The sequence below is a fragment of the Ascaphus truei genome, chromosome 20 (genome assembly GCF_040206685.1).
Source record: "Ascaphus truei isolate aAscTru1 chromosome 20, aAscTru1.hap1, whole genome shotgun sequence".
Lineage (NCBI taxonomy): Eukaryota > Metazoa > Chordata > Amphibia > Anura > Ascaphidae > Ascaphus > Ascaphus truei.
The window spans coordinates 31,992,662-32,019,864 of NC_134502.1; the positions used below are offsets into that span (position 1 = coordinate 31,992,662).

At 46.5% G+C, this 27,203-nt stretch overlaps 3 protein-coding genes across 3 annotated transcripts in view; all 3 read right to left on the reverse strand.

The window, feature by feature from the left end:
• Nucleotides 1-17,601, reverse strand: part of LOC142471433 (uncharacterized) — a 62,088-nt gene extending 44,487 nt beyond the window's left edge. Inside the window, exon 1 of the mRNA XM_075578237.1 lies at nucleotides 17,257-17,601. Coding sequence (XP_075434352.1) covers nucleotides 17,257-17,421 — 165 coding nt within the window. The 5' untranslated portion in view covers nucleotides 17,422-17,601. The remainder of the gene's footprint in view (nucleotides 1-17,256) is intronic.
• Nucleotides 1-27,203, reverse strand: part of LOC142470867 (vitelline membrane outer layer protein 1 homolog) — a 230,000-nt gene that overhangs the window by 140,495 nt on the left and 62,302 nt on the right. The gene's annotated exons all lie outside the window — the stretch shown is intronic.
• The window catches only part of LOC142470864 (vitelline membrane outer layer protein 1-like), a 112,784-nt gene that overhangs the window by 58,484 nt on the left and 27,097 nt on the right, over nucleotides 1-27,203 (reverse strand). The window lies entirely within an intron of this gene.

Consider the following 27,203-nt stretch of genomic DNA (forward strand, 5'->3'; position numbering starts at 1 on the left):
ACTGCTTCAGCTAAACTTTTCAAAATAACAAACACCTATCCCCTTTAAGGGCTGACTCACTTATTGAACCCTGACTATGGCTGGAAGGCAAAACCCCTATTTCAATGACCGTATTACGCTTTGTGATAGGCAAATAATGTTTTAGCTGCTTCAGCAGTCTCTCTCCTCTTGGGATTGGGCAAAAGAGTCCATCTGTGTTTTTGTAAGTTTCAATGCAGTGGTGTGTCCCTTTAATTCTGGTCTGTATGGAGGTTTTTTTTAAGTTTCTCAGATTTGTTTGGAGGCCAAAAAGCATAACAAAAAAATTTCACATAAAAACTCCGGTCCTTTTTAACTACAAAGACACCTCTTATCCCACTTCTGACACCATATGTGGACGGACGTTCACAGAGGTACACACTTTGAGTCTTTATAATGTGAAATTATAATAAGGCTTTATTTTGCCTTTTCCTTTTTATCAGGAAAACATCCAAACACAGGGGGGGGGGGGGGGACAAAGCTTCCATTCACTTGGGAGTATTTCTAGTGAAAACACTGCAATCAATTCACATCTCCCCAGTCAAGCATTTCTTTCCAGCCCCAAACATAGCATGAAAATAAGCAGATATAAACAGTCTCTTAAGAATAAAAGTCTTATCTGGTTGTAAGCTTCTCTCTCCTGGATCCGCACCCATGCGTGCATAGAAAATATTAGCATCCAGGTTTTAGAAGTCTTATTTGGTCCTTGTGGTTTGGAGGGAAAAATCTTCACTGTCCCTGCTTCAGCTCCCTTCAGGGTTGGTCAGCATACAGGTTTAGAAGTTTTTCCCTGGGTCTTGAAATCAGGTCTGCTGTGCAGAGTTCAAGACTGGTCAGCTCCAAGGGTCAGCTCTCAGTCAGAGCTACAGAGTACTCCCTTCCTGTTTCACAAGACAGGTTTTCTAAGCCATCTAATCAGGCAGGTGTTTTAAGGTTAATTAACTAAGAGCAGTTAACCACCACACTGCTGGATTAGAGGCATATTACCTGAATAGGGATAAGTCCCCTGTTACATACCTCCCCTGTTTGTGGGAAGCTCGGGCTTGCCACGGCTAAAGCCCATCCTTCCACTCTCATTCTAGATATCTCTGTGACTTGAATGAGAGTGGATGGAGGAGGAGAACCCTCAGTCCTGCTGGGATTGCAGCCCTTTCGCCAGTTTAACTTTGTCTCCTCCCGAAGGTGCTTGAGATCAGCACTCCTCAGTCGCTCGAGGAGGACTTTTCCCAAGTAAAGTCTTTTTATCTCGTGCGCGGACATGAGATTTCTGTTGCATCGGGCACTCCTCTTTTTGTAGACAAAGTGTATGGCAACAGTTGTAGGGCCGTTAGGACTAGCCCTTAGAGTTTTCTGCTCTTTAAGCGGTCTTTCTGCAGTTTCTCCACACCACGGAGTTGCCAGTTCAGCTTCTTTGGGACCGAGTTGCACTTCCACCTCCTTTTCCAGAGAATGTCCTATTTTTTCAGCTTCCTCAGCTAAGGACTCTTCTGGTTTTGATTCTGCACTCCTACCTCTGTTTGTTGCCTGTTGGGCAGCTGTAGGTTTGGCTAGTGCTTTCTTAGGTGGCTCAAACTTCGTAATTTTGTTTTGAAGTTGCATGGAGTCCCCAACTCTCACTGTACCCTTGTCCTTGCGGGCATTAGTTACTGTGGGATACTGGTGCTTGGGCAGAGCCAATACCTTTTTCCGTATTGGAGGAATCTGTATCAGAGTCTCCTTCATATTCTGGAGCTCTGTAATTTTTGTCGTCAAGGTTGCCGCTGCGTCTGTTTTCTCCTTGGTGTACTGACTCAAGGGAATGGAACAGTCTCTCTGTCTCTCCAGCTCTTGCTCCAGTTTCTGAGCCTTCTCACGCTCCCTCTCATACAGAGTCACCTGGTATCGAAGCTCCACTTCCAACGATGCTCTGAAGACATGCAGCGTGGCCTTTAGCTCCTCATACTGCTCTGTGGGGACGTACTGGGTATTCAGACGTTCCTGCAGCGCTTGTACCTCTTTAGCAGCCTGCAGCTTTTCTTCCGGCAGCGTTTGCTGCTTCTCCTCAGCATACTGGAGGTGTGTACGCAGACCTTGCAGTTGGTTCTGCAGTCGGTGCTCTGCGTCAAACTTTTCCTTGACTTCTTCTGTTAACTGAAAATGTTCTTCTTTCAGTTTTAAGTTTTCTCTTTTTAATCTTGAATTTTCTCCTTTTTCAGTCTCTGTATTCTTCAGGGCTTCTTTGCAGTCCTCCTTCCATTTATACACATCTGTTTGAGAATGACCATCTCCTGGCGGGAGACTTCCTTCTCTAGGTTGAGGGTCTGAAGCTCCTTCTGAGAGACTTTAAGATCTGTATCAAGATTACCAATAGTTTCTTTAGCAATGTCCAGCTCCCCAGTGAGACTGTGTAGTTCCTTTCTGGAAACTTCAAGGTCTGTGCGGCAGCTGTTGGTCTCATGATGTGAGGCATCCAGTGCTCTGCGGAGTGTCTGAACCTCTTTCTGAGATACGTCCACTTCTATCCGGACACTGTTGACCTCCTGTTGTGAGGCATTCAACTCTATGCGCAGAGTGTGAACCTCTTGCTGGAAGACTGTCATCTGCTTCAGTGCCTCCTCATACTTCCGCTTTAGCGTAGCCTCCATTTTATCAGATTGGCTCTGCTTTTCATCCATGGCGGAAATAGTAGCCTTTGCAGTATCTAGCTCAGTCTTGAGATCCTCCAATTCGGTCTTGGCCGCAGAGTAAATTGCGAGCACAGTCTTCTGTAGCTCAGCATTATTATTTTTTTCCCTTTCCAATTCTTCACAGAGCAGATCACAGTCATGCCTGGCAATTTTCAGGGCGTCTTTAGGGCTGGTCAAGGGATCGTCACTCATTGGTTCTGGCTCCACTTCCCTGGGATGGTTGGTTGAGGGTTCCTCACTGTTGGCACCGGACAGACACTTCTTTGGGGTACACGACTTCTGCCTTGGGCCCTCTGGATATTCGGTTAACCGTGGGACGAATTCTCCATTTTCTCTAGGCTGCAGGGCAACTCGGTCCCCCTTTTCCTCCACAGGATCTGTGGACGTGTCTGTTACTTCCACGGTAAGTGAAGAACCACTTTTCTTTTTCCGCCTTTTTGATTTGGATGACACCGTCCCTTCAGGGTTACTGGGGTCTCCATCTTCATTTTAAGTTTTAGCAGCGTCACTGGATCCACCCGGCTTCTCTTGCAGCTGCTTTAGCTGACAGAAATATTCGGTGATCTGCTGCTCCCGCTCTGTCTCCTGCTGATCATATTCGTCATCAAAGGGAGCGGTCTTTTCTGTTCTTGCCGAGTTCAGGCACCCCCACCATTCTTGGGGTGTTTTGTGGGTGTGACTCGGTTCAGGTTCCCTGTAAGAGATGTCTTCCTCTTTATTGGACTGGAAGGGCCACTCTTCCGTGGGGTAGGGTTCATTACAGGAACGCTGCATCTTGTCCTCCATTTTTAGGCTATCAGGTGTAATTTTCTTCCTGACTTCAGGAGGCGCTATTGCAGCTGTTGCCACTGCATTTGCTAGAACCCCCAATTGTGGTAGTCCGACAGGTGGGCATATCCTGCGTGTAGAGGTCGCAGGTCTCACAAGGATCTCCGTAGACTTTTCTTTCTTGGGTAAATTTTTTTTTCAATATCAGCAGTACTGTGCATGCATTTTCTTTTATCAGGTATACAAGATTGTGCAGTTGCTAGGTTAAAAATAAAATCTATTTGCTATACACCATTTATTTGCTCGGTGCAATTCCTCCGCTTCAGCAACAGAATTTGGTTTTCTGCCTGAGTTCAGTAATTTTCAGTCTCATCTTTGGGTATTATGGCATTCACACGTCACACTTTGGGTGTCTGTTTTGCTCCCAAGATAATAGGCATACTTTTTTACTTGCAGAAAAAAAACATTCTTGGCAGTGGACTCAACACTCAGCAATTGGCTTTGAAAAACCTTTTCTTTATAGGGCAATTTTACACTCAGCACTTGTTTGCTAAAAATTCCCCTGCTTCAGCACAGTCTTGTATCAATTTTCACACTTTTCTGCATATACTCCATTCACAGCTGGTAGTCCTATGCGGTGTGGCAACCTTTATTTGCAAAATCAGTACCCCTCGTGGGTCACCATCTGTTTTCACTGCTTCAGCTAAACTTTTCAAAATAACAAACACCTATCCCCTTTAAGGGCTGACTCACTTATTGAACCCTGACTATGGCTGGAAGGCAAAACCCCTATTTCAATGACCGTATTACGCTTTGTGATAGGCAAATAATGTTTTAGCTGCTTCAGCAGTCTCTCTCCTCTTGGGATTGGGCAAAAGAGTCCATCTGTGTTTTTGTAAGTTTCAATGCAGTGGTGTGTCCCTTTAATTCTGGTCTGTATGGAGGTTTTTTTTAAGTTTCTCAGATTTGTTTGGAGGCCAAAAAGCATAACAAAAAAATTTCACATAAAAACTCCGGTCCTTTTTAACTACAAAGACACCTCTTATCCCACTTCTGACACCATATGTGGACGGACGTTCACAGAGGTACACACTTTGAGTCTTTATAATGTGAAATTATAATAAGGCTTTATTTTGCCTTTTCCTTTTTATCAGGAAAACATCCAAACACAGGGGGGGGGGGGGGGACAAAGCTTCCATTCACTTGGGAGTATTTCTAGTGAAAACACTGCAATCAATTCACATCTCCCCAGTCAAGCATTTCTTTCCAGCCCCAAACATAGCATGAAAATAAGCAGATATAAACAGTCTCTTAAGAATAAAAGTCTTATCTGGTTGTAAGCTTCTCTGCTCTCCTGGATCCGCACCCATGCGTGCATAGAAAATATTAGCATCCAGGTTTTAGAAGTCTTATTTGGTCCTTGTGGTTTGGAGGGAAAAATCTTCACTGTCCCTGCTTCAGCTCCCTTCAGGGTTGGTCAGCATACAGGTTTAGAAGTTTTTCCCTGGGTCTTGAAATCAGGTCTGCTGTGCAGAGTTCAAGACTGGTCAGCTCCAAGGGTCAGCTCTCAGTCAGAGCTACAGAGTTCTCCCTTCCTGTTTCACAAGACAGGTTTTCTAAGCCATCTAATCAGGCAGGTGTTTTAAGGTTAATTAACTAAGAGCAGTTAACCACCACACTGCTGGATTAGAGGCACATTACCTGAATAGGGATAAGTCCCCTGTTACAGGTATACTAAAAGAATGCACAACGGGAATTTCCCACTGTTGAAAACATGTCTATCTAAACGTCATGGAACAGGAATACCCCTGTCTCCACTTTTGTTTTAACCCCCTTTTATTGCAGCCCTGTTTGTCAGCTTATTAGAACAAGCTGCATGTGTTAGATTCTGCTCACAAACACAGTGCCAGTTCCCCTCTTCCCAGCAGTTTGTTGCATTAAAGATGCTACATTTTTTATACATGTTGCAGCTTCCCCAGGCACTCCTGTGAGTTGCCATGGCAGCCCCAGCCTTTCTCTCAAATGGGTTAGCCTGCTGTCTCCCCCTCTGTTCTGCCCACAGATGGTCTGTCCCCAGACTATTTTACCACCCAGCATACACTGCTTTTTCCTTTCCACCATTTTTCCTGGACTTGTGAGTACCTCTCTGTAATCCCTGTAATGGTGATGAAGAAGTATCTTTTCACCTCCCTTGAATACTGAGCACACACAGAGACACCTACACCTCTACACAAGAGACTGTACCTTATCCTGTTTTCCCTCAATAAAACTAAGAAAAGAAACAAATCTTGTCGTGCTTAGAAAAGATGGCGAGTTGGCACTATCTGAGCTAAATCATACTACACGTGACCCTCTGGCTTCCAGAATAGTGAAAAGATATCTGTGCCTTACAGACACTTACAGGAGCTGCTACTCCAGACTCCATGACTACACAGAGCAGCCTCTGCAACTGCACACAGTCTGCAGCTTTCACAGACAACCAGTAGCTCAAACTGCACAGCAGCCTTGCAACAAAAGTGCTTCTCTCACAATTCCTAACTGCCTTTTTCTCTGTCTGAGTCCACCCGCTGCTCAGCCCCACAGTGAGGAGCCACCTTCCGACCTACCCCTGCGCACGTTCCCACGGCCAGCGCCATCAAGGGCCACGCCATCGGACACCCGCCAGGACACGCGTCAGAGCCAACGGACACCTGTAAGTACAGCTACCCCAACACTGCACGCTGCAGGACACCGCTCGGCATCATCTGAGACAGACGCCCATCGCTGACAAGGTAAAAGACTGCACGCCACACACACTGGCAAAAGGCCTACACACACCTACAGCATGGCAGAACTCGGTTGTCTACCCCCCATTCTCAGTTTTCTTGAGCTTCATTCGCGAAGCAGCAAAGACAAGGAACGAGCCCAGCTTCATCTTAGGGGCGCAAACCACATCCAGCGCCAGCCACCCGAGGAACGAAAGGTCAACAGCAAGGTACAAGGACTCCAGAACACCCATCTCGGTCCACAGGACGGACGTGCCCCCTACGACCCACGCGAGTCCCAGCCAGACGGCCAACAGGGACAAAAAACCAAGGGACCTTAACAAAGAATGCCCTATCCACAAAAAGCCGCATCCACTTAACAAGTGCTTCGGATTCAGGATGAAACCCATAGAGGAGCGAAAGAACCTACTCAGGGAATGGGGAGCCTGTTTCAAATGTTGTGCTTCCACAACTCATTTATTCAAGGACTGCAAAGAAGCTATGAAATGCACAGAGTGCGATAGTGACAGGCACATAGCCGCTTTACACCCAGAGACTATGAAGCCCAAAGCAAGCAAAGCCCCTAACCCTCCGACAAAGCAGGGTGGGGAGGAAGAAGTGGGAGACACACCCCCCACGACGTCGGAAGCATCCAAATGCACAGAGGTATGTGGAGAAGGAAACGACGGTAGATCTTGCTCTAAAATATGTCTGGTAGCAGTGCACCCAGAGGGAAAACCCCAAAGAGCCAAAAGGATGTATGCAATCATCGACGACCAGAGCAACCGATCGCTGGTCAGGTCAGAATTCTTCGATATGTTCAACATACAAGACAGTACTCCTCCTTACACTCTCAGAACGTGCGCAGGGCGAATGGAGACTACAGGGAGAAGAGTGAATGGCTACACCATATGCTCAATAGACGGCAAAGTGAGCATGCCTCTTCCCACACTCATCGAGTGCAACCACATGGCGGAAGATAGGAGTGAGATCCCCACACCAGACGTGGTGTGACACCATCCCCATCTAAAAGCCATTGCCGATCATATCCCACCATTAGACGAAGACGCCCAGATCCTGCTGCTACTTGGCAAAGACATCATGAGAGCACACAAGATCCGCGAATAGCGAAATGGGGACCACAACGGCCCAAGCGCTCAAAGGCTCGATCTAGGATGGGTGGTAGTGGGAGAAGTATACATAGACAGGATACGAGGATCCGACAACGTAGGTGCCCTACGAACGAACTTGTTGGAGAACGGTCGTATATCCCACTTCAAACCTTGTCCGAACCACTTTCAGGTCCACGAGAAGCTCAAGACAAAAAGAAACTATGGAGACGCGCCTGTGGCAGGAAAACACTCCAACGACCTAGGAAGTACAGTGTTCCAGACAACAAAGGACGACGACAAACAGGCGCCATCAATGGAAGACAAAGAATTCTTGAGGTTAATGGATAAGGAGCTCTTCAAGGACGAATTAGGCAGTTGGGTGGCCCCACTACCTTTCCGCTCGCCAAGAAGACACCTCCCAAACAACAGAGACCACGCCATGTCTAGGCTCGCTTCACTCCGCCATAACCTACAAAGGAAACCGGAGACCAAGGAACACTTCGTGGCCTTCATGCAAGAAATATTCCACAGTGGCCATGCAGAGTCGGTGCCCCCGCTGAAAGAAGGCGAAGAATGCTGGTACCTCCCGTCGTTTGGCGTCTACCACCCCCAAAAACCTGGCCAAATTCGAGTGGTATTCGACTCCAGTGCTCAGCATCAGGGAGTCTCCCTAAACGATGTTCTCCTCACCGGGCCGGATCTGACAAACAGTCTTCTGGGAGTGCTGATCCGCTTCCGCAAGGAACCTATCGCCGTAACCGCAGACATCCAACAGATGTTCCACTGCTTCCTTGTGCGAGAAGACAACCGTAATTACCTAAGATTCCTGTGGTTCCAAGATGACGACATAGATAATGAAATCACAGAGTACCGCATGAAAGTACATGTCTTCGGGAACAGCCCATCACCTGCGGTGGCTGCCTACGGCCTCAGAAGAACGGCCAAAGACGGGGAAGCAGAGTTCGGGAGAGACGCCAGGAGCTTCGTCGAAAGAGACTTCTACGTGGATGACGTGTTAAAATCAGTTCCCACCGAAGAAGAAGCCATAGATCTACTCAAGAGGACACAAAAGATGTTAGCCAAGGCCAACCTAAGATTGCACAAAATAGCTTCCAACAGTGCCACAGTGATGAAGGCGTTCCACGCAGATGATCAAGCAAACGATCTAAAGAATTTGGATCTGGGAACCGATACGCCTCCCATACAGCGGAGCCTGGGGATAAGCTGGAATCTTAAAACAGACACCTTTACATTCCAGGTAGCCATAGAAGAAAAACCCTTCACACGTCGCGGAGTCCTGTCCACCGTTAACAGTCTCTACGACCCGCTAGGATTCGTGGCTCCTGTCACTATACAAGGGAAGTCTCTCCTCAGAGAAATGTCCTTCGAAAAACAGGAATGGGACACCCCACTACCTCCAGAAAAACGGAGAGAGTGGGAAACGTGGAAGCACTCCTTGAAGGCCCTCGAGCAACTTCAAATCCCACGCCCCTATTCACCTATATCTCTCACCGCCGCACACTGCAAAGAGCTTTGCGTGTTCTCAGATGCCTCCACCAAAGCTATAGCGGCGGTGGCCTACATAAGAACCACGGACGTGGATGGAAGTTGCCACATCAGGTTCATCCTTGGCAAAGCTAAGCTGGCGCCACAACCCGACCATACTATACCCAGACTCGAGCTGTGTGGTGCAGTGTTAGCAGTAGAACTGGCGGAGCTTATCGAGAATGAGATGGACAGCACACCAGATGCCGTCAAACTCTACACAGATAGCAAGGTGGTGCTGGGATACATATACAACAAGAAGAGGAGATTCCACGTATACGTAGCTAACCGTGTAGAAAGAATCAGGAAATCAACCCAACCAGAACAATGGCACCACGTGCCCACAGATCAAAATCCCGCAGATCATGCCACCAGATCAGTACCCGCATCTCAACTGCAGAATACGTTGTGTCTCACAGGACCAACGTTTCTTGCGCAGCCTGCGGAAACGCTACCAACCCCAGTTGGCGATTTTGAACTCGTAGATCCCGAAAAGGATACGGAGATAAGGCCCCCACAAGTATCCGTGGTACTCACCAATGTATCGCACAAAAACGCATTCGGATCACATCGATTCCAATGCTTCTCAAAGTGGACGGCCCTTCTGCGAGCAGTAGCCCATCTCAGACATATAGCCTCCTCCTTCCGCCAGACACCAGATGGTAAAACTACCGGCTGCCACGGCTGGCACATCTGCAAAGAGCTGCGCACCATAGAGGAAATTACAAAGGCTAAGGAAACTGTTCTCAGTCATGTTCAAAGAGAAACGTATGCGGAAGAGATCAATTGCATTCGCGGAAAGAAGAGTTTTCACAAAAACAGTCCACTTTGGAAGTTGAATCCCTTCATCGACAACGACGGCCTCATGAGAGTAGGAGGCCGCCTCAATAAGTCCCAACTGAGCAGGGAGGAAAGCAACCCTCTTATCATCCCTGGCCGGCATCACATTGCCACTTTGTTGGTGCGCTACAACCACGAACAAGTCATGCACCAGGGACGACACTTCACCGAAGGCGCTATTAGGGCGGCGGGCATTTGTGTCGTTGGCATGAAAAGTTGTGTGGCCAGTAAATCTCCACAAATGTGTTAGGTGCCGAATGCTGAGAGGCAAAAGCCAAGACCAAAGGATGGCGGATCTACCGGTCGACAAACTTAACACAGAACCCCCCTTTACCTATGTAGGACTTGATGTATTTGGACCCTGGATGGTCATCTCGCGTAGAACTAGAGGCGGACTAGCAAACAGCAAACGATGGGCGGTACTCTTCACCTGCATGAGTACGCGAGCGATACACATCGAGGTTATAGAATCTATGGATGCTTCAAGCTTCATAAATGCCCTCAGAAGGTTCTTTGCAGTCAGAGGACCAGTTAAACAAATACGCTCCGATTGTGGCACCAATTTCGTTGGAGCATGCAAGGAATTACAAATGAACACTAAGGACAATAGAGACAATACAGTAGTATCCAACGATACCTGCGCGATCAAGAGTGCACGTGGACATTCAACCCTCCTCACTCTTCTCACATGGGCGGAGCATGGGAACGCATGATCGGAGTGGTTCGGCGTATCTTGGATTCTATAATGCTAAAAACCGATCTGACTCGACTCACTCATGAAGTGCTAACCACATTCATGGCCGAAATATCAGCAATAGTCAATGCTAGGCCCTTAATCCCAGTGTCAACAGATCCAGAATCGCCAAGCGTTTTGACACCAGCAATGCTGCTGACCCAGAAAGTAGGGAACATCCCCACCCCAGTCGACGGCTTCCATTCTAAGGATATGTTCAAACGACAGTGGAGACAGGTGCAGTACTTGGCCAACACATTTTGGGATCGCTGGAGACGCGAGTATCTGGTGACACTCCAAGAACGCCATAAATGGCAAACAGTAAAACCAGATATCCAAGTGGGGGATGTGGTCTTGTTGAAAGATAAACAGGTGGCAAGAAATGAATGGCCCATGGGACTTATAATCAGAACTATCCCAAGCGAAGACGAAAGGGTTCGCAAAGTGGAAGTACGAGTGGCCCAGAATGGAATCGTTAAAACCTTCCTAAGACCCATTACAGAGACTATTCTTCTAATGCCCAAATCGGACTGTGATGGGGAAAAACTGGTTACCAGTGCCGTGGACTTTTAAGAGACATTGTGGTGCATCAAGCTAACCAAGAGCTGCGCACCCACCTGGCTTTCCTTACTGGAAGGCCTGGCCAAAGGACTTTGATGCCAGTGGTACCGGCCGGTATCACATTGCTATGAAATAGGGACCTTTGCAGTATATCGTTATGTTGTATGTATTGCACATATGTTCCACATAGCTTGCCATATAGTGGTATCTACAGATACCAGACAGGGAGTGTCATGGAACAGGAATACCCCTGTCTCCACTTTTGTTTTAACCCCCCTTTTATTGCAGCCCTGTTTGTCAGCTTATTAGAACAAGCTGCATGTGTTAGATTCTGCACACAAAAACAGAGCCAGTTCCCCTCTTCCCAGCAGTTTGTTGCATTAAAGATGCTACATTTTTGATACATGTTGTAGCTTCCCCAGGCACTCCTGTGAGTTTCCATGGCAGCCCCAGCCTTTCTCTCAAATGGGTTAGCCTGCTGTCTCCCCCTCTGTTCTGCCCACAGATGGTCTGTCCCCAGATTATTTTACCACCCAGCATACACTGCTTTTTCCTTTCCACCATTTTTCCTGGACTTGTGAGTACCTCTCTGTAATCCCTGTAGTGGTGATGAAGAAGTATCTTTTCACCTCCCTTGAATACTGAGCACACACAGAGACACCTACACCTCTACACAAGAGACTGTACCTTATCCTGTTTTCCCTCAATAAAACTAAGAATGAAACAGATCTTGTCGTGCTTAGGAAAGAGGGCGAGTTGGCACTATCTGAGCTAAGTCATACTACACGTGACCCTCTGGCTTCCAGAATACTAAAAATGCATCATATCAACCCATATACTGCTGTGACTTGACTAATGATACTGCATAGAGAACAGTCGCTAACCCCCAAGACCCCTCCCCCCCCTTCTTCTCCCACTTCCCCCCCCCCTCTTCCTCCCCAGCTCTCCTGACTGACAAGCTAGAAAGGGAACTGCTCTCTTTAAAGTTATCTGTGAAAACCCTCAGCTTCACAGGAAGAATACTAAGATAACATGTGATTGGAATTTCCCTCTGTCATGAACCAGCTTGTCTAAAATGATAACCTAACAATCTGTATAATGTGGGGCCACGAACAATGGCGGTGTATAGGGAAAAGTCACATACTCCCAAGCTCCCGCCCTCCCCTCCCTCCCCCCGAACTCTCCCCATCAAAAGGACCCACGAAACAGGTGGCGAATTCACCAACCCCCCTCCCAGTAATAAGCACACCAACCCCCGTCGTGGGATAAAAACGGGGCCCAGGCTTTGTACACCTGGAAACACCCCCCCCCCCCCCATAATGTCAACAATTAAAATCACGTCCCTCAATGTAAAGGGTCTTAACTCAACTAAAAAACGTAGGTTAGCGCTCCAAGAACTCAAAAAACTCCAGAGCGACATTATCTGCTTACAAGAGACCCATTTCAACACTAATGATCCACCAAACACATTCAAACAGACCTTTCCCCAGGCCTTTTACGCCTCCTCCCCAGTTAAAAGAAGAGGAGTAGCCATCTTAATAAAGAATAGTGTCACATTTGCCCTTACCAATATAACCCGAGACCCAGAGGGGAGGTATCTGCACTTACAAGGTTCTCTATCTGGAAACCCTATCTCCATAATAAACATGTATTCACCAAACGAAAACCCGGTACAATTTATTCAGGATCTCCTGGACTCCCTGGATCAGCCCGCACTGGCCTCATTACTTATAGTCAGGGACTTCAATATGGTCCTATCACCGGAGCAGGACAGAACCTCCTTGCCGTCCACCCAGCACACAGCTCAGGCCCAGCAAAAAGCGACAAGATTTAGAGAGATCTTAAAGAGTTTCTCCCTTACGGATATTTGGAGGGCTCAGCACGTAGGCCAGAGGGACTATACGTTCTTCTCGGCCCCACATCAATCTTACACGCGGATCGACTATTTCATAGGTTCCACAAATGTCCTCCAGGCAGCCTCCCATTCCAATATAGGGCCGATAACGTGGTCTGACCATGCCCCGATAGATTTGACCCTATCCCTTCCGTTTGTGAAGAACACCTCTTATAATTGGAAACTCAACGATTCGCTACTAAACGACCTCCAAACTGTAGACACGATTCGGCACAAACTAGCTATATTCTTTGAACTGAACAAAGGGTCAGTTTCCTCAGCGTCTACACTGTGGGAAGCCCACAAAGCGCAAATCAGAGGCGACCTAATATCTTTGGCATCGTATAAAAAGAAAATCAAATTATAAACGCAAAAGGCGCTAACTGAGAAAATAATAAATCTGGAACAACAACATAAAAAGTCCCCTTCCAAGAAACTACTCAGGATACTTGATAAGACAAGGACCGAGCTAAAATTGTCCCAATTGGAAGAGGTGGAAAGAAAGCTTAAATGGTCCAACCAGAAGTTTTATGATAAAGGCAATAAGGAAGATAAACTTCTGGCATCAAAACTTCGGGGCATAAAAAAAAGGGCCCAAATTACCAAAATCCATACTAAAGGAGGCCACACCACCTACAGTATATTGAAAAGGAAATTGCCCAAGAATTTGCAAAATATTGCACGGAATTCTACAACCTCCACCCCCCTAACCAAGATCCAACAGATGTAGACTTTATCTCGCAATTTCTGGCGAAATGTAAACTACCTTCTCTCATGGACGAGGAACTCAAAGCCCTAAATGGTAAAATCACCCAGGAGGAACTGGCGCAAGCCATAAGCACCCTTAAGATAGCCAAGACCCCTGGTCCAGACGGCTTCTCAAACGCCTATTATAAAAAATTTAAAGTGCCGCTATCCCCCTTTCTACTTGATATGTTTAACTCCTTCCTTGAAGGAGCCCCGATCCCAGGCACAATTTCAGCGGCCAACCTAGCCATCATTCACAAGGAAGGAAGGGACCCGCTACAATGCGGTAACTACAGACCAATCTCCCTGCTTAATACTGTACAGACCTAAAACTCTTTAGCAAGATCCTAGCAAACCGGTTAAACCCTATTCTCCCCCGACTAATTCATATAGACCAAGTGGGATTTGTGTCAGGAAGACAGGCCTCTGACAACACCCGCAAAATTATTAATATCATCGACCACGTGCATCTCAATAAACTCCAAGCTATGATCGTAAGTCTAGACGCTGAGAAGGCATTTGATCGTATCAAATGGACCTTCCTAGATAAAACTCTGATCAAATTCGGCTTCTCAGGCCCATTCTTAGAGGGGATTCGAGCACTTTACCAGAATCCCACAGCATACTTGAAACTACCAGGAGGACAATCCAGTACGATCCATATTAGAAATGGAACCAGACAGGGTTGCCCCCTATCCCCTTTGCTCTTCGCAATTTCAATTGAACCCCTGGCAGCCCAAGTTAGAGCAGACCCGAATATCTCAGGTATATCCATAGCGGACACAAATTACAAAATATCCCTTTTCGCGGACGACGTCATTCTGACCCTAACTAACCCACATATCTCCCTTCCCAACCTACACAAACTACTAGATCAATTTAGTCAGTCCTCGGACTATAAGATAAACAGGGACAAGTCAGAGGCCCTGAATATATCTCTCCCTGAAAATGCATGGAAACTCCTCCAATCAAACTACAAATATAGATGGAACTCGTCCCATATAAAATACCTAGGGATAAAAATTACTAAAATGTATTCCATGCTATATAAAACTAACTATCCCCCCCTACTTAGTCAAATTAAAAGAGACCTTGAGACTTGGAATACATACCAGATCTCCTGGTTCGGCAGAATCGTCTCCGCCAAAATGAATATTCTTCCCCGCCTGTTATACTACTTCCAAACTCTCCCAATCCCAATACCACTAGCCGAGTTGAGAAACATACAAAAGCAGATAATGCAGTTTATATGGAAGCAGAGAAAACCCAGAGTCCCGAGGTCGGTGCTTACGGCAGCAAAGACGAGAGGCGGACTGGGAGTACCAGATGTGGTCAGATATTATCACGCGGCCCAGCTCAGACAGGCAGTGGTTTGGAATAACCCCCCGAACACAGCCTGCTGGTTGGAAATGGAAGCTAACTATGTATCCCCTGTCCCTCTCCCAGTAATGTTATGGTCCCCAGAATATAAAGAAAAACTTCCCCAGAAACTTGAACTGGGAGCAATGAAATGCACGTGGTCTATTTGGTCCAAAAACAGAGGGAAATATGGCCTAACTTCAGCCCCCTCCCAACTCACCCCCATACTTGGGAACCCTGAATTCCCTCCGGGGTGCGCCCAAGCCCAAATCGGTCTATTTCAAGACCTTCATATTAACACGGTAGCGGATCTGCTAGAGAATAACGAAGCTCTGTCCTTCCAGGAGCTCAAAAACAAACTAACGGCCCCAAATTTCCCAATTTTTGCATTCTTACAGGTAAGACATTTCCTCAGAGCTCTATACCAGTCCTCAAAATTCCCCCCCCTAACCAAATTTGAGTCCCTCTGCCAAGTGAGAGAATACCAAAAAGGACTAATCACATCAATTTACAGTATAATCGAAAACTCCCTTCCCTCGCCCACACATGCTTATATGCAAAAATGCTGTATAGACCTGGGCATATCATTAGAACTCGAAGACTGGGAGGACATCTGGGAGGCAGCCCCCAAAACCTCAATTTGCTCGGTAACAAAAGAAAACATATATAAAATACTATTTCACTGGTACCTGACCCCGAGTAGATTGAGCCAGATCTTCCCCGGCGCTTCGGACATGTGCTGGAGAGGATGTGGACAAAAGGGAGACATGGCCCACATTTGGTGGACATGTCCTGAGATCCAGAAATTCTGGACCAGAGTCAAGAGATTGCTGGACGAGACCCTGGGCCTAGAGGTCCCGCTGGACACTCTGACATACGTGCTGGGCAGTCCAATAGAAGACATCCCAACCCCCGCGACCAGGCTGATGTCTGCTATACTCACAGCAGCAAGATGCTCAGTGGCAGCATCCTGGAAACAGGTGAAAGCACCCTCAAGAAGGGCAGTAATAAATAGAATAAACGTAATTATGAATATGGAAAAATTAACAGCAATGCTCAAACAGAAAATGCCACAATTTTACAATACCTGGGAGCCCTGGAAAAGTTCCGGAACTCCCCCCCCCCCCAGATTAGGCCCCGCAAAAAGGAATAACTCCCTGTCAAAATAATCAACCAGAGTGGGAAGAGTCTGCCCGTTCTCCCCACCCCTAACACTGAAGACGAGAGAGGAGTATCCCTGCACTGCCCTCCCCACCACCCCCTCCCCCCTGCCCCCTCCCTCTTTCCCCAGTTTAACCCCCCCCCATCCATCTTATGTCGTTCCCAACTGTCCTCCCCATCCTGAGTCTCCCCCTTCCCGCCTTTTCTTATTACTAAGTGAGAAAACGTTTTATTGAGACTGTTAATGCGTTCTGCAATCAACTTTTACTGTTCCAAAAATGTTAAGTACTATATCGATTCTAACCCCTGTATGTACCAACTTCTATCTGTCTCCAATAAAAGGGAAAAAAAAGTTAAAAAAAAAAAAAAAACACTTACTGTATCACTGCTTTGTGCACAGCCCCCATGGTGTCTAATATGGACAATGAAAGGGGGTTATCTAATACGTGGGGAGGGAGTATCGGCTACTTCTAAATACAGAGAGTAAAAAGTATAAATCACAGTTATTAAGGAGATTTTAGCCGTAATTAGCTGGCCTCTGAAGTAGTCCTGGCATAAGTTAAAATATTTGACTGCGCCTGCAAAGTTAGATTGTAAGTTCTGCGGGGCAATTTATACATTGTGCCATCAAAATCCCATACTGTATTGTATTGTATGTCTTTATTTATATAGCGCCATTAATGTACATAGCGCGTCACAGTAGTAATACGTGTGGTAATCAAATAAATAACAGATAATATAAATAACAGATCATGGGAATAAGTGCTTTAGACATAAAAGTAACATTTCGGAAGAGGTTTCCCTGCTCCGAGGAGCTTACAGTCTAATTGGTAGGTAGGGAGAACGTACAGAGACAGTAGGAGGGCGTTCTGGTAAGTGCGTCTGCAGGGGGCCAAGCTTTATGTAACGTGTTCAGAATATCCACAGTGCTATTCATATGCTTCTTTAAGCAAGTGTGTCTTAAGGTGGGTCTTAAAGGTGGATAGAGAGGGTGCTAGTCGGGTACTGAGGGGAAGGGCATTCCAGAGGTGTGGGGCAGTCATATACAGAAGCACATACATTGCCATGCAAGAAATCATATTATTATTACTGTATATATTTATCTCACCTTGACAGAGAATCCTCTGGCACGGGAACCGACGGGACACATTTCAACTGGCCCCCAGTCACCCAATTTACCTCCGTTGGAGACACTGATGACATTTTTAGAGTTCCCTTGTCCTACTGAGAAGAGAGAGAGGAGGAGGAGGGATGAGACAACCTGGAACATCATGGTGGGTTCTTGAGAAACTCAACTGGAGATGTCAAGAGATGTCAACGGTGAGAAAAACTTCGGCAATGTAATAATCGGGAATCAGGTTTGCAGTTCAAATCAGCAATCTTTATTTCTTCAATCAGCTCAGCGATTCAGCAAGGATACAACATACAAAATACTTCTATTCAAGGTGGCGAGTATCTGAGAAGGCAGTGGCGTATCCTGCGACAGCTATGTTTTATACCCTTGGATCGAAGAGAAATACATCACTGTCTCAGCCAACTAAATGACGTACTTGTTTACATACTTGTTTTTCTGTTGTTACCATCACGTACCTTATCTCAGGAACATTAGGAACTTACAAAAACAAGTCTTATCACTAAAATGGGCATCATACAACTTGGTTTCAAGTTGCCCCTGATACCAATAACATTGCATTCTATTAGTTTCACACTGACCACAAGATTCCTTAAAACATCTTAACCTATTGAGTGCTGAATACATATCTACTATATATTTTTGAAAGCATTGTATGTATGTATGTTTCCCTGGTGTGTTCCCTGTCCCTAGCGGCAATCTCATTGGTCCCTTGCCCCGCCCGCCCCCACACACCTCTCATTGGCCTCACACACTCACACCACCCCCTTGGCCCGCCCCCTCACACACTAACACCACCCCCTCACACACCGACACCACCCCCTTGGCCCTCCCCCCACACCTCTCATTGGCCTGACACACTCACACCACTGTTTCAAGGCCCCCTTGGCCCGCCCCAGCACACCTCACCACTGCCTCACTCTCCCAGCCCTCACTGAGCTTTGGGAACGCACCTAACTCTCACTGCTCTGGGAGACGATGCTTCACAGCTCTCATCTCTGAACGCACTTACACTGGCGACACACTTTATTCGAGCTCGGCTAGTCCCACGAATTCGGGTATACCCGGGTGTATTGAGGTTTGTGACTGTTTTCTGCCCGAGTGCATTGGGTTATTTTCCAAGCAGGGATTGAAGCATTTTATTCCCGCTGGCTGCAATACTGCACATTATATATATATATACTGCATTACAATTCATGAATTTATGCCATCTGGTAGACACGCGAAGCATTGCAGCCTATTAAATCCTAATCATTATCATTTAACAGATCAGCCGCCCGTCAGCCAGGCATGAACCCAGGCTGGGAAGGCAAACGCAACGGGGCTTGTCAGAGGTGAGGAGCGGCGCATTCCAGGTATCTGCCAGGTACATACTGGGTATTTGCTTGTATAAAGTGTGTCGGTGCAGTAGATCCCCTATTGAAGCCGGTTAACACACCACAGTGTGCTTTACCACATCCCACCTGGTTAACACAAATTAATGTATACCTGATACAGGTTCCCCTTACAGATTTTTACTTTGTCTGACCAGACGGTTAGCCGAGTTCTCCAGGAGGTATGGAACTTCTCATTTGAGAACAGCGGATGTATGAATACCACTCTGCTCAATTTGGGTTACTCACCTGAAACTGCAGGATAGGGGGTATATTAACCCCTTCATCGCCAGATTGTTCTGGACTCGGCACACAGAGCCTTTCACATGGTGTAACGATGCACGGAACACGCCCCCTGCGGTGTGTCCTTTCTTTACCTGTTTACTTCTGATCGCCGCCCTCTAGCTGCGAGTCAAGATCCTGTGTCTTTAAGGATTCTGAAGCAAGCAACGCCATCTTGCTTCCTGGCAAATCCTGCCCTCTTCCTCCTGACAGGAAGTAAGCCTCTCTTTGACTTTCTCTTTGCATTTAGTCTTTTGCTGCCTGCCCTGGTGCCTGATAGAACCCATCGCATACTGTTCCTGCCTGGACCTCCTTGGGACCTTTACTCTCATTTGGATTCTGGAAGACTGGGACAGTCACTCTTATACTACTGAGGTTAGTTTATCGTTGGGTAGTGTATGTACCTGCTTAGTAGGGTTCACCTTGACGTGGTAGCAGGCTTATAATTCCTTGGCCAATGGATTAGACTAAGAACCCTTATGTTATATTTAGTTTCACTGCACCTTGCTGTTTCTGTCACTATGCCTTTAAGAAGTCTGTACGTTCTCCAAGAAGCAATCCTTCTCTGGATGTTACCTTGTGCTCTGGACTCCATGCCCATGTTCCTGGTTTCCGTTTCCAGACTCCCGTGCTGAAGCATTGGCTTCCCACAACCCCCGCGTTGGTGCCTGAGAACGCGTGCTCTCCTGCTCTGCTGTCAGAGCATGCGCGCACATGCAGCTGGATCAGTCGTGTCTCTGAGCTTGGCTTCGCACCTCCGGACGCGTTGCGCATTCTCATGCGCGCGGTCACGTGCCTACATGCGCCGATCCCCAGCTGCGCGGCAACTTACTCCCTTCGTATCCCTTGCGGATTCCCCACCTCGCTAACGGGTCCTTCCCTTTCCCTGCGCTTGTGAGGAGAGCGCAAGCGTGACACATGGGACACAAACTTTTTGTTTAATGCTGGTTTTATTCCACTTTATTTTAATGGACACCAATAAAGTTTAATGATTTGTAATTCCTTCACCACACAGCCAGGTTATGACAGAGTGCACTAACTGTGGTTATATCTTCTACGTGGACATGTTCCTTCCCCACCCACGGATCACCGCCATGACATTATTACACGCGTGTGTATTACCTATACATATGTACAGTATGCAGGTTATTTCCATATATTGTATTTAACCCTGCGCATCTTTCATAACTATGTGTTATGACCGCCTATAATATCAATTGCTGGTCTGGCTGCCAGTGTTGTACCGTTGGAGGTAGCGTGGTTCACATTCAGTGACTAGTGGACTAGCTAGTACCACATCGCAAGCCTGGGGCATATTACTCGGGCAGGGCACGTGAAAGGACACCTTTAACCCTTTCGCCACCTCGAGTTATCCTGCACTTCATCATTACAAGTTTATGCCACCGGATACAATTGGGTGTTTTAATACTCGTTTTAACCACCGTTATTTTAATTAAGGACAATAATAAAGTTATATTATGTGCAGGGGCGCCAGAGATATAATATTCGCATCGTTTGTTTTTAATAATACAACCCTGTTCTGACGTAGTACTCCTTACTGGGTTAGTCTTCTTCTCGTGTACACCACCTGAATTCCACCTTGTAAAGAAGTCCCATCTTGTAAGCAGATACAACGTGCCGTACGAAGACTTTCACACCGTAACCAAGATCTGGATCCAGCTTCCAGCATTCGTAAGGACTAAGGATTTGCTAACTAATCCTGCATTGGGGGACCGAGAAGTTTAATTTTGGCGGAGAAACAGGGGTTGCCGCTAGCGCCTCCTAGGCAAAGGACTATTACCCGGCTCTTTTTGTGCATCAACTCCACGTCTGGTGATGGGTGCCTAGAGACTTGATTTCTGAGCATTTCATTCCGTGGACAGTTTATTTCGTTTTACCCCATCCCAGTAACTGTTTATTCGTGTTATTCTGTAATTACGCTGTGTGTGTGTTCTTTAGGTGATGTAACAGGGGACTTATCCCTGTTCACAAAGGTGCCTCTAATCCAGCAGTGTGGTGGTTAACTGCTGGTAGCAAATTAACTAGCACCACCTGCCTGATTACAGGTAGTAAAAAAAGCCTGCCTTTGAGAGAGGAAGTAACTCCTCCTTTGCTCACGTGTGAGCTGACCTTTGGAGACAGAGCAGTGTTTTTGAGTCTCACAGGAGAGACTGACTAAAAGAACACCCATCTCTGGAGCTGACCGGTCTTGAGCTCTGCACAGCAGACCTGATTTGAAGACACAGGGAAATCTACTACACCTGAAGCTGAACCAGGAAGTGACAAGATTTTCCTTCCAAGAAACAGATAAGACTTTTATTCTTAAGAGACTGCTTATATCTGCTTATTGCATGTTATATGTTTTGGGGCTGCGAGAACCTGCTTGACTAAGGGAGATGTGAATTAATGCATAGTGTTTCACTAGAAATACTCCCAAGTGATTAGAAGCTTTGTTCCCCCCCCTGTTTTTGGATGAATTTCCTGATAACAAGGAAGAGGCACAATAAAGCCTTATTATAATTTCACATTATAAACGACTCCAACTGTGTACCTCTGTGAACGTCCGTCTACAGGTGAATAAATTACAATGTATTTGATTTCACGTTTTTTGTTTTAATCAAAGGATCCAGGTATAAATGTGGCAATAACTGGTCTACCATGACACATACATACATTGTATCTCCTGTAATCGCATGCGGGGCTGGTACTCGGGCATCGTGGGGTTAAGGGATAGAGGGGTGAAGTGGAGATCTCCTGACGCCAAGGGTTGGACTTGGTCTTTGCATGAGGAGACGGTTTATTGTGGTTTTTCCCATCAGAGGCCCTTCTAAGGCTGCGTTCATAGGACTGCAGCCGTGCGGAGGCACGCGGAGGCTGAGGGAAAGCGGGTGCTTTCCGTGGCTTTAGTCTGCGCGCCGTCCGGGGGCGTGTCGGGGGGGGGCTGTGACATCACAGAGCTTGTTCGCCCTCATTGGGCCTGCCCTGCGCTCCCTTGAGCACTTTAATTTAAAATTTTGCTAAGACCTACGCTTCCGAAAGCGAGCCCCTGCTAAAGCCGCTCTCATTGCGGCTGCAGGGGCTCAGTGCCGAGCAGCAGCGCGACTCAGCACGGGTCAGCGCATAAGTGCGGACCATGCCCGAGGCCTAATTCTCAACAGTGTGTGTCTGGCAGCATGGGGGGGGGGGATCTCTGTATCACTTCCTGACTATACAGGCTAATTAGCTCATTACCTCACAGCTGAACAGACCTTTCCAGAATGATTAACTCTCTGAGAGCTGTAAAGTCCCACAACTGCCCCATTCTAGCCCTTAGAGGGCAGTGACGGCATCACAATACATACACACACACACATATACATGCATACATACACACATATATATATACATACATACATACATACATACACACACATACATACACACATACATACATACACACACACACACATACATACATACACACACACACATACATACATACATACATACATACACACACACACACACGCGCATACATACACACACATATACATACACACACATACATACACACATACATACATACACACACACACACATACATACATACACACACACATATATATATATACATACATACATACATACATACACACACATACATACACACATACATACATACACACACACACACATACATACACACACACACACACACATACATACATACATACATACATACATACACACACACATACACATACATACACACATACATATATACACACATACATACATACATACATACACACACACACACACATACATACACACATACATACATACATACACACATACATACACATACACACATACATACATACATACATACACACATACATACATACACACACACATACACACACACACATACATACACACATACATACACACACACACACACACACATATATACATACATACAGTGACAAATGGCTTACTCCGGGGCTCCGCCGTCAGTCCGGGACTGTTAGAACACGGTCTTTTAGGGTAGGTTAAATGACGAGGCGTCACGTACTGTTCCTTTAAACAGGCTATGCCTGGTTTATTCAGTCCCAGGCACTGAGACTGCCACAGTGCATACAATAGAAACACATCAAAACAAAAGCTGCTCACCTGAGCGATAACTTAACTTAAATATCCTTAACTCAGGGTGGAAGTGGCTTTTCCACTTCTTCCAACAAAATAAGTAACTTCGCAGGTTTAGACCAAAAAGAACAGAAGGTTTTAACCTGTTTGGGGAGAGGCTTTTTCCCCTCTCTGATTTCTGCAGCCTTCCTGCCTCCAAGCTCTTGGGGAGAGAGGAGAGGAAACCGGAAATAGGTCTTAAGTACCTGATTTCTAATTAGCATGACGGATGACAGAAATCAGGCAGCAGACAAACTGTGGGATGGAGTGCATGTATTATGAGGCTTCACTGTTCAGCCTAAACAGGACAGAAACTGTTCAGTATCCTGGGAGCCCTATATATGGAATTTATTACCATCCCCTGGTTTCTGTCACATATCCTCCCCCCCAGCTCAGACCCCGAGGGATGAGCGACCATGGATATTAGGGAGTGCATCCTTAACAACCCGTCGGCATTGCCATGTTTGTGCCCTGACCTGTGTTCCACAGAAAATTTAAAGGGTTGTAGGCTTAGGAACCACCTGGTCACTCTAGCATTCTTCTCTCTGTTTTGACATCCAGGTAAGGGGTGCATGATCTGTGACCAACCGGAATTTTCTCCCCAACAGATAGTATTTGAGCGTCTCTACAGCCCACTTTATTGCGAGACACTCTTTCTCGACTATGGAGTAATTTTTCTCCCGGGGATTTAGTTTCCTACTTAAATAAAGGATGGGGTGCTCCTCACCTTGAGACTCCTGGGAGAGTACAGCCCCCAGCCCTACCTCAGATGCGTCGGTTTGGACTACGAACTCTTTGGAGAAGTCAGGTGTGACCAAGACTGGTTGGACACAGAGAGCTGCTTTCAGGCTTCTAAAGGCCTGTTCGGTTTCGGGGGACAACTTTACCATTAGCGGTCCTCTTGCTTTTGTGAGGTCGGTTAGTGGGGTTGCCTTAGTTGCAAAATTGGGAATAAACCTTCTATAGTAGCCAATTAATCCCAAAAAGGTCCTTACTTGTTTTTTTGTAACTGGCCGTGGCCAATTTTGTATCGCCTCTACTTTGATTGTTTGGGGTTTGAGTAAACCTCTGCCAATCGAATACCCCAGATACTTGGCCTCCTCCAGACCAATAGTGCATTTAGCGGGGTTAGCAGTTAGTCCAGCATCATGCAGGTAGGCGGCAGCATACCGAGCATGTGGTTTTAAAATTTTATCCATCATTCTTTGGAATGTGGCGGGAGCTCCATGTAAGCCAAAAGGCAGCACCCTATACTGAAAGAGGCCATCTGGGGTTGAGAAGGCTGTCTTTTCTTTTGCCCTTTCTGTGAGGGGAACCTGCCAGTACCCTTTTGTTAGGTCTAGCGTTGTGAGATATCGGGCTTTGCCCAGTCTCTCTACAAGTTCATCCACCCTGGGCACAGGATAAGTATCAAATTTTGACACCGCGTTTAGTTTCCGGTAGTCATTACAAAACCTCGTTGTACCGTCTGGCTTTGGGACTAAAACTATAGGGCTGTTCCACCCACTTTGGGATTCCCCAATTACGCCTAGTTTTAGCATTTTCTTAACCTCTAAACTTATAGCCTCTCTTTTGGCCTCTGGGATTCGGTAAGGTTTAAGGTTAACTCTGACCCCCGGTTCAGAGACTAGGTGATGTTCAATTATGCTAGTTCTACCTGGCTGTGTAGAGAAGACTTCTTTGTTTCTTCTCACTAAATTCTGGACCTCTCATTTCTGATGAACGGACAGGGTTTCAGCTATGCTAACCTCTTGGTCAGTTTCTTGATTCTCTGACGGACCTGGGGGTACTAGGGTTAACAAGACCTCTCTATCTTTCCAGGGCTTAAGTAGGTTTATATGGTAAATTTGCTCAGGTTTCCTACTACCTGGCTGTCTTACCTTATAATTTACTTCTCACACACTTTCCAAGACCTCATATGGCCCATGCCACTTAGCAAGGAATTTACTCTCTACGGTGGGAACCAGAACTAGTACCCTATCACCTGGAAAAAAAAATTCTGACCTTAGCACCCTTATTATACGTATTCCTCTGTGCTTCTTGAGCTTTTTCCATGTGTTCCCTCACTATACAGTAGGTAGGACTGCAGCAATGCGGTCCTGCATCTGGGCAACATGCTCTATTACACTTCTGTAAGGGGTAACCTCGTGTTCCCAAGTCTCTTTGGCTATATCCAGTAAGCCCCTTGGGTGTCGGCCATACAATAGTTCAAACGGGGAGAAGCCTGTGGATGATTGGGGAACTTCCCTAATGGCAAATAACAGGTATGGTAACAAACAATCCCAGTTTTTCCCATCCTTATCGACCGCCCAGCGTAACATGCTCTTTAAGGTTTTATTGAATCGTTCCACTAAACCATCTGTTTGTGGATGATAGACTGAGGTTCTGAGATGCTCGATTTTTAGGAGTTTACATAACTCTTTTGTTACTTGGGACACAATTGGTGTTCCCTGATCAGATAAGATCTCTTTAGGAATTCCGACCCGGGAAAACAGAACTACTAACTCTTTTGCTATGTTTTTAGCAGAGGTGCTACGTGGGGGAACTGCCTCCGGATATAGGGTGGCATAATCTAATATTACCAATATATGCTGATGTCCCCTAGCAGACTTTATTAGGGGTCCTACTAGATCCATAGCAATCCGGTCAAATGGTACATCTATTATGGGAAGGGGTACCAATGGGCTGCGGTACGCTTTGAACGGGGCGGTGATCTGACATTCTGGGCATGAGGAGCAATAATTTGTAATTTCTGCCAGAACCCCAAGCCAATAGAAGCTTCGGAGAACCTTTTCTTTTGTCTTTTCCACCCCTAGGTGTCCCCCCAATGGGTGACTATGTGCGAGGTGTAATACTACGTTACGGAATGTCCGTGGTACCAACAATTGTTTAGTTGTAACTGATTTCCTTTTATCAACCCGATATACTAGGTCATTCTCTACCTCGAAGTAGGGGTAGGCAAGTGACCTGTCCAGTTGGCCAGGGGTACTATTCTGGTCCCGTATATTCCCCCTTGCTACCGCTAATGTGGGGTCTTCCCACTGCGCCTTCTTAAAACTCCCAGGACTGACCTCTAGGTCAGCGAGTGTCTTATCCTGTTCTGGGGTGGTAAGTGCCTGTTCAACATCTTGATTTGGGGTATTCCCTACCAAGGTAGCCATGGGGAAGGGAATTTTACAGCACTCCTCCTTTTTCCCCTTCTTATTTGGGCACTCGTCAACCTCTATTTCTGAAAAAGGGAAAGGATTTGTTTCTTCTGTTAGTTCGTTATGGTCCGCTATCGAACTCTGGGCGCTATTCTGAGAGGAGGACCTCATTTTTAGAAAATGAGGAAAGTCAGTCCCTATTAACACATCATGTGCCAGTTTGGGTACTATACCCACTTTGAAATCTAAAGAACCAAACTCTGTTTCAAAAACAGTGGAATATTCGTGATTATCCCCATGTACTGTATACAACAAATTGCCACTCTTTGTGAACTGTTTACCTATTTCTTCTTAATGGGCAACAGGTATTTGGACACTAGTGTGACCATGCTCCCAGAGTCAAGAAGTGCCCGAACCCTCTTACCATTAACCTTTACAAATGCCCACAGATGGTTATTCAAGGGGTCCTCTGGGCTAGAGCCCATACATTGGGACCACAGCGAATAAGGTTCAACGCTGTTGCATTGCATGGGTTCAGCATTTAGTGGGCAGACTTTCGCGGTGTGGCCCCTCTCATAACAATTTACACATTTAGGTACATAGTCTGTGTCCCACTTAGAGCCTTTTTTCGGCTCCCCATGTTGGCTGTTGCCCTTAGTGTGCGAGCCACTGTTACTGGTGCTGTGTGAAGGCGGTCGTCGCTCTTCAGCCCCCCTTAACCCTGGTACCCTTTTACCGTCTCTGAAAGAGTCCTGGAACCTTGGGTAGTGGGGTTGCTCCACGACTATGGGTTGCGGGTGCTCTTCTGCTGCATTGTACTTTCTACGAGGGCCACCAGCTCGTCTGCATTATGGGGGTCACTCTGACTGACCCAACGGCATAGGGCAGAGGGAAGTTTCCGCAAGAACTGGTCCATGACCAACCGTTCCACGATGTGGCTTGCTGAGTTGATCTC